We start from the raw sequence: 10,623 nt of genomic DNA, 5'->3' as shown, positions 1-10,623 counted from the left end.
CTGGTTAAAGAGATGCCCTTTTCCTCAGTTCCCCCAGCAAAAGACTACTTCTGGAGATCACCCCCTTCTTGATACCATTGCAACTCATGCAGAAGGACTGGTAAATGTAACTCATCTTGCCAAATAAATTCAAACACCACAAAAGAACTTGAGTTTTGCTACTTGGAATCTGGACAGGCCTCTTTAGGGGAGGGGGAGGGGGGGACGGGGGAAGAAAAAGATAATACATTCTAATGCACACACCTTAAACAAAAGTGTGTGGACCAAGCAGCATGGATCCACGTAAAAATCCTGCCTTCCCCAAGATAAGTGGGGGAATTAGGACATGGAAAGAGTTACCTTGAACAAACCTGTGAAGTAGCAACCATTACTTCTGTTCAGAAGAGCTTTGTATGGTTCTTCTCTGCAAAAAAAAATCCAATTTATTTGGGGACATTACTTCAGATGTTAGGAAGAGGATTCAGATTATGTCCCATATTTACACAGAAGCCACCAGTTCTAGGTGCTACCAAATTAACAGCATGCAAAGTTTTTGATACTAATGCCAACTTGCAAAGTTTAGATGAGCCAAAGCACTGGAGACTGCAATGCACTGTAACTTCTAGTATTTTTTGTGCACTGTGAGTCATTTTGCCTAGATTTCAGTTCAATCCTAAGAAGTTTTGTAGTGTTCCAATGCAATGACCAATACCTCATGTCTCTCTCTCCCTGACTTCTGAGTCTTCTTTCCTCATCCCCATTTCAACTACTTGTGCCTTTAACTCTAGTGCAGTTTATATAGTTCATCAATTTTCAGTACCTTGATTATTCAGTAGTGTACTGTAAAATAGGATGACAGTGTCAGTGCAGAAATTTGGTTTCCTGCAAAAATAGCCAAGAGTCACAAAGTTTGTACACAAAGACACTTTAATGCAAATCAAATAGTACTATGTTTCATTCTAAGGTGCTCCACATCCTCAAACACTCAACATTGAGCTTCCCAGTTTTACCATTCCTTTGAGAAATCCACTTTTAGTCTAAACAACAGAGTTTTAAAAAGACAGGTCTTTAATGCTTCTCTTTTTTATTCAATCCACACTGTATTTCAATACCAACTGTTAAATCTTTCTGAGCAACAGGAGCATATTCTGCAAATTTGTTGATCGCTATATAGTACAACCTCAAAACTCTTATCCAAAACCCATGTATTCCAAAATTAGGTTTCCTCCCTCAACATGCAACATTTGAATAAAAAAGTCCTGACTTACTCCAAAAAATTCCACTGTGCAGTTATATAAACTCAGATCTCTTGACACCCACTCTGGCTTATGAAGACACAGGTTTATATAAAGGACCTTCAAGAGAAAATGAAAAATGAACATTATTTTGCTGAAATTTCCAGAGGATTCTAACACTTCCATTACCATAGCAGTACACATATATAAAGACACTGTGTCCACTATATCATACTTTGCAATGTAGTATTTCTGAAGGACTATAATTGTTCACTGCAAAGGGCTGTGGAATGTTATTCTGTGACTATATCAGAAACTACTATGCAGCCATTCCATTTTATTTAAGCCTTTACAATTAGGAAAGTACCTATGTTGAAATTATATCTATTTAAAAAAAAAAATTACTTTAATAAAAAGTGCACATTCTGTAAGTGCAGATTCTACATTTCAACATTTCTACTGCTTGTTTGTTCTTCATTTCAGTTTTAATACTCAGTTTTCATAACATGCTGCGAGGTTTGGACTGCAGAAATGAAGGTTATATTTGCCCTTAATCAAAACACTGGTTTAAAAGATGTTTTCATATCACCAACGTATTTCAAGCAGTCTTGAGTATTTCAAAAACTCATTTTTCCACCCTACAGAACCAAAAGTTCCATCACTAAATAGAGGCCTGTAAAAATAATCTGAAAACAATATATAAAATATTTCAAGAGAGCAGAATAGCTATATAGTTGAAATCAGCAACAAAGACATTTTAAATGTTAAAGTAATCTTCCTACTTCTTATACGAGACCTCTGGACACAAGAATACTGTGCATTTTACATGGCTTTCTAGCCCCATATTTGTAAGAGGGGAGGCAGATTTTCAGATAGATTTCTTATTTAGCTAATAGGAAAATAAATCATATTGCAAATGCAGTGCTGATTCTGCCTAGATTTTCTTGCTCACATCCACAGTAAGCACCAAACTTCTTGTCCTTGCTTCTGAGGTTTCTGTTTATACTCAGTGTCACTGCTGATGACTGATATATGTTAGCTAGTTTTAAAATAACTATCTTGGGAAGCTTGATAAAAACAGTACTGAGCTCTGATTTGCTGTGGATATACTGTTACAGTTTACACAGGAATGTGTTATCTTTGCTCACAGCCAGTGGAAAAATCTTTAACTCAACTGAAAGCATGGAACCGCATGACACTGTGGTAAGGATTGTCACAGTTCCTACAAAAATTGTAATCTTTATGCCCAAACCCAGCAGGAACATGTCTTCAGCTAATCTTTCATCAGCACTTTTGGTTGAAATTCACAGGTAAATCCAGTATCGATCTCTGGAGAACATCTTGCAAGAAAGGTATGATGGAGAGAGAGCAGGTAAAAACGAAGGTGCGATGCATGGCGTGCAGTTTCTCAGTGCACTGTGTGCATTTTAGGGGAGGGAAGGTCTCTGTGCAGCTGCATGCAAAACAGTTTAGAGACAGAGCAGAAGTTATTCCAGCAAACAGTCTCCTCTGTGCCTCACCCATTCAAGGGTCGGCTATTTCAACCTGTGAAATGACTGCCAGGCAGGGGCACAGCATTATCTCCCGTGTATTCAGATGAAGCACCTCAGCTTGAAGCTGCAAATGATTCTTCCTTACATTGGCTATTTGATGCAAAAAATAACAGTATCAGGCAGCTGGCTGCGTAACAGGGAGTCGTGTTACCAATCTCTCTCTCCTCAGAGGGAAAGAAGAAAAAATGACTTCACATCAGACTATTACAGATACTAATACTTTTGTCAAAAGCAGAAACACACAGAGATTTTACAAAATACTGGCTAGACACTGTAGCACACTGACTAAAAGAAATAACTTGAGTACAAGCTTAATAAGGCAGGGTAAAAAATTCACCACCTTACAGCTAATGACACTTTGAAAATGAGTCTGCTGTGTGTGATTTCACTGATGCCCGAGGGAGACAAAGCTCTTTCTGTTCATGTTTTTCATACTTTCAGTCAAACAGATTGCTGAATAATCATGTTTTCTTTATCCTAATTGGTGAGGAAGCTATTATACAGAAGGTGTTTCCATATGTCGTAGTCAATAAAGGCAATTCTTACTGATAAGAATAGGTTGTCTCCACTCAGTTATCTGATGAAAAGCCCTCCTGTTGTGAAGAAAAAGCAGATCCTGTGGCTAGAAGAGACTCCTAGGGCTGCACACTTCAGTGGCTACTGGAAAGAACTGTAAGCAGATGAATCCCAGGTCTTCTCCAACTGAGTCCAAATTAGTGACATTCACTAGGGTGCTCAGGGTACTAGGAGCACTTCAAGTCATCATTTCTCCTTCACATTCATCCTTTTCTTGCTGGTGAAGGACTGTGGACAAGACCTGGATCCATCACTCCAGAAAAATCATCAGCAAGTCCCTTCAGGAGGTCATGGTGCTTTCTTTTTTGAAGAAGCATCTGGATCACTATCTCAAGAGTTCAAAATCCTACACTGAAAGGGTCACTACTTATAGGCTGAGACCACAGATGCTCTTTCAGGCTGAAACCATAAGTCACATGAGGGGGAAACGATTTTGGGGGAATCACCCAGAGGTATGAGACACCGCTTAAATCTCTGTCTTTATAATCACAGAGCTGAGTGCATGTCCACAACTGGATTAAAACCTCACATCTATACTATGCTGTTAGAGCTACCTAGTAAAGAAATAGAAAAAAAAGTCTCAAAGCTCATCTCAGCTTACTATGACATGTTCAGTGTCTGACTACCTCTTAAAAAGTCATATGGAACCCAAACCTATTGAAGGACACAACTTGCCTCAGATAATCAACATATCCCAACTAGGTTTACACAGCAGTGCTACTACACACTGGTTGCGTCTTGATTTCAAAGTAGGGCAGAGATTGTTCACCTGTAAGTACCTGAGTAGAAAAAAGACCTGCCTCTGTTGCCATTCCCACTTTTGGGGGGATTGACAGTTTCCTACAAGTAATTACAAAAGGCACATCATCTCTCCATGCAAAGTATCCACCTGTAGCCTTACAATTATGAACTTCAAAGCATTCTGCAAGACAACTTTTTATCCAGATGTATCAAAATGTAGAAATCATTTTGTGGAGAGACATTTCTAATAGGAAATACTCTATTTCTTCATGTTTTCCTGGGAATGGTGTTCTGCTGGTTTTCACTATTCAGAATAGGCTTCAAGAAATGCAAAATATACACAAAGAAATAGGTGGATGCTTGCAAATACATAGACAATGAGACTAGTTCCTACACATGCAACTAGTCCAGCTGGATGTTCACTGCCACACACAATAATTTCCAGGACTTTAACCAAAGCTAATACGGCCAGCATTTTGAAAACTGGCCACTAATTATGGGCACTTCCTAATTCAGTTTATGTTTCGGAACTGCTAAACAACTCCTTGTCCTTATTTCAGGGTCTAGATGCTCAGCAGTTCAGAAAATCAAATCCAAAGTGACTCAAGCCAATACTGAAAATATGAACACCGAAAGTTTGCAGCTGTTTTTGAAAATGCAAGCCCCTCAAGGCTAAATCCCGCTTTAAAGACACTGCAGTAGTTTTGAAAGCTGCATGTTTTTGTATCAAGCCACTAGAAGGCATAGACAAATGTAGTGGGTGGGCTTTGCATCCATACTCCTTCAGTGTGGTCAGTGCAAACTGTCCCTCCCTGACCAGCCAACACTGATGACTGGGAATGGAGGGAATAGCAGCACAGCCCGGGATCAGCCTGCACAGTGAGCCAGAAGTAGCCCTTGTAGAGACGAGGGAAAACAAGGGCTGCTGTTGGATCCTGCCCAGAACACAGAACCCAGACACAGTCTGTCCATACAGTGTTTCTGTCTCGAAGATGTGGAAGGTCCTGTTGTATCTGCGTTCACAATTAAACATGATTCTGACATGATATGGTGCTGACACTGTTATGTCTTCAGTTCATGATGGTTCCTGGTTCTGTTCGTGCCTGCCTATTGTTCATGAGAGACTTTGTCTTTGCAATGATCGGAGAACAAGGTGTTCTGGAAGCTCTTTTCAGCTGTGATCTGGTGAACTTCTTACGGATTTTTCTGTAAGGAGGAAAGGAGGGAAAGAAGAGAGAGACAACAGAAGAGATAAATCTCAGTCTTTAACAGAAGACTGCTCAAAAACCAGTAACAAACATAACAAATACTCTTACCATAGCAGGAAGGCTAGTTCATGGGAAAGAGACTTGCAGACAACAAGAGTGAGCCCTGTCCATCAACTGATGAATCACAGTTGTCTCCAACTGGTAATTGCTCAGTGAAAAGTGAGTTGGTGTTAGACAATATTTGGAAAATAATATTTAATTATATGAAATCTTGGGCCAGAATGCCCAAATGGTGAACTCTCACATGTGATATCAATACAGGAATGAAGGACCATCAAAGAAAGAGCGTCATTAGCACCCAAATGAATGTGTTACCTCTGTAAAAGTGATGGACTGGGAGAAACTATTATTTTCATTGTATCTATTCTGTAGATAACGTATGACCCAAATCTCTGGGCTTTTTGTTCTAGTGCCTTTTACGTGCAGGAAATTCACTTTAATTTTAGACTTCTAGATTATAAATCAAACCTCATAACTACAGGCAGCCACGTTGTTTGTATTGTAATCTTATACACCCAAGGATAGTTAATTCTGAAGCAAAAAGCTTTGCTATGTTCCAACTGCTCTGTCTCTCTATTATGAATCAATAACCACAATACAGAGTGTGTCCCTGGTAGAGTATCAGAAAACACAGAAATGACACACACAGAGTATGTCAAGAACCGTCTTCATTGGCAGAGTCCTGAATATTAGATGTTACTGGAAAATTACCTGTTTTCTGAATTCACTCAAGTTGAGAATCCCAGCTTTCATTAGGTGGTTTTATAAATTACACAGATTTTGAGCTTATGGAAATGAATTAAAGTAAACTGAGGCCTCTAACACTAAATGAGACCAGGCCTTCTAATTCAAACCTTCCAAGTTGAAAATGTGATCTGACTACAAACTGCAGGATGGCGATGTGCCTACCTGCATCAAGGCTCTGAGATGGTAACACAAGAAGTGATTTGTCCCTTTCATCTTAATGGGCTGTTAATGCTGAAACTGAAAAATGATGGCACATGACATTGAAAATAGAGGATCAGCTTAAAATAAATTCTATTGAACACTAAAAAAATAATTTGGAAATTAAATTTCAAACACATGTTTAGTTATGGGTTGAGTATGCCCCAGGAATGTAAGCTTCCAGTCGAGTAACTGGGTCACAGAAGAGAACATAATCAAAGACAAAACAAGAAGTCAAAAATCAGGAGAATATACCATGCTCTTAGAGGTTAAAGGGAGACTGAAAAACACATCTATTTTTATTAATATATGTAAAAGGTGCAGAGAAGTATTCATTTTAGCTGCCTGAAAGAAGGATGTCATCAGCATCTCGTGGCCTGGAACACCAAATTAAGATTTAGCATCATTCAGTAATAAGCACAACAGAAGAAAAGGAAAGGAATTGCCAGAAAGTTAAGTTTAGGCTTTTCACACAATCCCACAGACATACAAACTTACTGTTTGAGTACTTACTTTACATGGTCATCTTAAATTAGGCCTAAGAAGACAGTAAACTGATTGACAAGATGTTGCATATGTTCCAGAATGGTAGGATCATAGAAAGGTAACCTGAGACTGGTAGAAACATGTATTTCTAAAATAACAAGACATCTAAGTTTTATAAACTCATGTGAATAGATGATAGTTGTCACCCATACTGATTATTAATGGGTATCATTCCAGCAAAAGCTTACAGAACTGGATCCCTGATGATATATTTATTTGCAAAACTCTGTATTTATTTAGAGAATGAATGTGGTCATTAATCATTTGGGAAGCCCATGTTTTACAACAATATTAGATAATTGTTTGCCCTTCTGAATTTTTAATATGGCAACTTCATAAACTGCCAAGAGGCTCCTACTAATGAAAGCAATTTGCAGCTGACACTAAATGTAAGGACAATAAAGTATTTGTGATTACAATTTGTGATTATTTTCTAAGTCAAAAGATGTAGTTATTCTCATTAAACATTGGTTTGAAATTAGCATAAAGAAAGGCAGAACAAAAAAGGGGGAGTCATCACATTACCACATCAAGCAAACCACAAAAACAGTCAACTGCTCACTTAGTATTAATGAAAGTAGTTCTATAGACAGTCAGAAGAACTAATCTGGTATGCACTTTAAAAAGACAATCCAGCACTTCTGTTCAAACAGGATTGTGAAAATGCTTCCGGAAATTAGCTTTCTGGGATATAGCCTTTCAGAAATAAAATTGGAAGAATGGAAATTTCCACTGACTTCATTAAACGTAATATTTAAACAACCATTTCACTAAAGGCCAAAACTCTTCTTTTTATTGCAAAAAAATATAAAGGGTGGAGGGAACTGATTCTTTATACTTTAGAATTTAGCATCTAAATACAGTCAAGCTTTTTGAGAGGCACTGATCAGGTTTGATAATGCTTTAGAGGTTTTTTTAACACTTAAACATGCAAGTTGTAATAGTAGCTGATGAAAGGCAGGAAATTCAAAGATAAGGTTGTCATCGCCCTTTCACTCCAGCACTTCTCCTCCTTCTCCTAGTGATATGGTGAATTAAGGGCAGAGTCACCTTTAATGTTCAATTTCCTGTCCCTTTTTCAGTTAATACCAGCCACATGTTTTAATTACATAAAGCTTTTATTTGGTGATGGCAAATAAATGGCTTTAATATCTGTACCGTTGATAACATCCTTTGCAGTTGTTATGAAAGAGTAATTGCTATTTTCCCCTGCTTCTTCCTTTGACTTTTGTACTAGTGCTTGAAGTATGAGGTGTTACATACTTCATTTGAAATATGAATTAAAAAGTATTTTAAAGCCTTCTATCCCTCCTGAGACCAAAGGTATGAGAATGAATCAAACTTTTAACAGATGATTGGTATATAAAACCCACTGTGCTAATTTTTATGTCAAATGGGACGTCCTGCTACTAATATAGGAATAAGACAAATTCTTTATGTCTGCATGATACTTCAGTTAGTAACTGCAGATAAAGGTGCACAGGACCCCTGGCACCTACGCAGGGAAATATGGAAACGTACATAAGCACCACACACTATTAAGACCTACCTTTTCTTCGAAAGTTTCATACCCAGACTGAAACCTACTGGGTAGAAATAATAGTTAGGCTGTATAGGTATTCATCCCATGTTTAAATTTAATCAAATAAACCATCTCAATGAACCAACCCTTTCTCAGGATCTAAGTGAATTCGATGTCACTAGCCATCTGGTGAAGTTAAGCACAATCCTATATAATCTGTTATGTCCAGATTCCTCAGGGATAAGATAGCTGGTAACAAAATTTATCATTTGTAAAAGCTGACTCAAAGTTCCCTGCTCTAATTATACCACACATTATAACAGCAGCATTTTTTAAACTTGAATAAAATAGAGAAAGGTGACCTTCAAGTTGATGTTAGTCGAGAATGTGTTTTTCAAGACTTTTTTAATAGGAGTTGAAGGCATTACTTGCTTTAGCTCTGTTGATATCAGGCGTATCTGCCTGTTACTGCTTCTATATATAAACTGTTGTGCATCAGTCTTGCCTCCTCTGCATTAGACTCAGAGTTGTGATGACTAGAGTGACTGTGGTCTATTCAGATATACCAACAGTACTTAAGAAGTAATACCAAATAAATTCAAGTTATGACAGAAATTTTTACTGTGAGATAAATTAATTGCATGTAAATGCCTGCTGACATTTTAGCAGATGATAAACCTTATTTTGAAAGAAACAAACATATTTCTATGAAGGGGAATCACCTCCAGCACACACACACTTTTGAAATGTCCATAACCCTTCTTAAACACCAAGGTCCAGAAGTGCTTTTGATGCTCTGTTTCCACTAAAAATATATTAAGGACCTAATACAAACCTCGCTACATAGTTTTAAACTGAAGGGCACAGTATTATGTTTCATGCTCTACCTAAATTAGTTTGATAATTTTGCCTGAGTCTTTCTTAGACCGCTTGAACAACATCCTTATATACAAAGACCTAGTGCTGTGGAAATACATTACTACCCAGTTGTTGCTGATAGCACAAGGAATATGCACAGATCAGCAGCAGGAGTAAGAGAACTGTCTCCCTGTCCATCATAGCTGAAATTCCACCTAATCTCTAGATTGGGGTGACGTATTCTGGTATAACTTGCCAATTGTAAACAGCAACTTAAATGTGCCAGGTGCTCAAAATACTGCCAAACCTGGAAGCAGGTGGAGTTGCAGACATTAACAGAATGCAAGACAGGATTTGGCATTCTGGCACCCATTTTATGAGAAACTCGCAATCAGTCTAACCATCGAGACTTTCAGAGAGAAAAAACAAACTTAAAAAAAAAAAAAAAGTCTTCTAGACAAAGATTCCTGAGGTTGTTGCTGCTCCAGAGCAATGTAAATTTTGTGCGATATAAATTTTCAGTGCAAGCTCAAGGCCAGTTAGCAAAAACATCTGTTTAAAAAATAACCATCGTTCCTTGGGGGTTATTAGACCCAATTATCACTTATTTCTCTGAGGGTTTCTTATATCCAGAGGTACACTATAAATATTCAGTGGATTAAATTACAAGAGGGGGCACTATCATAGGAGGCTGACAGGCTTTCTATTAATTTCAACAGTCTTTTAAACAAAGCAGAAGGCCAAAATGTGTGCAGTGCTGTCTGCTCAGAGAGAATTTAACTGGGATGAAGCTGTAGGCATAGATCCTCAGAAACTTGATGGGTTACAGAGAGACTGATTGATTCACAGCACTTCCTACATTTAAGTGTTTTATTTAACTGCCTGTTCGGCTTTCTGGTTTAGACATCTTTTAGGTTTTTTTCCCTCAGCACTTTGAGGTTAAAGCTTACCCATATTCCATTAAAGTTTTAGCCTAACCTCAAAATGACAGAAACTAAGAGAAATATATTTGGAAGGCAGAAGTGGGCTGACACTGATATGCCTTTTAAAAATAAGCTCCTTTGTGGAACATTCATTTATAAACCAAATCAGAAGTTTTTTAATAAGCATTGGGCTACCGGAAGGCAGTTACCATAAGCCACTCAGTTGCATTATAAAACTCATACAGATGACAGAGTGGTACAACCTTTATAAGATTAAAAAGGTGCTGCTGTAGACATGTCAACATCATTTTAAATGTTTTAAGAGCTTGTCTTATATTTCTCCTCCTAGCAAGGAAATGTTTTCCTTTGCTAGTGTTTATCTTCTAATTTGGTATTGATATTTACAGTGAAAAACTGTTCTCTATGAACAATATTTTACTGACACACCGGTTACAAATTATGGTGTCAGATCTTCCT

General features: G+C 37.8%; 1 protein-coding gene across 6 annotated transcripts in view; it reads right to left on the bottom strand.

Annotated features, from left to right (window-relative positions):
- Positions 1-888: 888 nt before the first annotated feature.
- Positions 889-10,623, bottom strand: part of MTA3 (metastasis associated 1 family member 3) — a 141,787-nt gene continuing 132,052 nt past the window's right edge. For 5 of the 6 annotated variants that reach the window (XM_032989299.2, XM_032989297.2, XM_042789617.1 and 2 more), the window contains one exon: positions 889-5,290. In XM_032989299.2, the coding sequence (XP_032845190.1) occupies positions 5,155-5,290 (136 nt within the window). In that variant the 3' untranslated portion in view covers positions 889-5,154. The remainder of the gene's footprint in view (positions 5,291-10,623) is intronic. The other variant, XM_042789615.1, reaches the window with a different exon arrangement.

The sequence above is a fragment of the Tyto alba genome, unplaced genomic scaffold (genome assembly GCF_018691265.1).
Source record: "Tyto alba isolate M040663 unplaced genomic scaffold, T.alba_DEE_v4.0 Super-Scaffold_16, whole genome shotgun sequence".
NCBI classification, from domain to species: domain Eukaryota; kingdom Metazoa; phylum Chordata; class Aves; order Strigiformes; family Tytonidae; genus Tyto; species Tyto alba.
The sequence above is the reverse complement of the archived record's forward strand: the minus strand, read 5'-3'. Positions and strand labels throughout refer to the sequence as shown.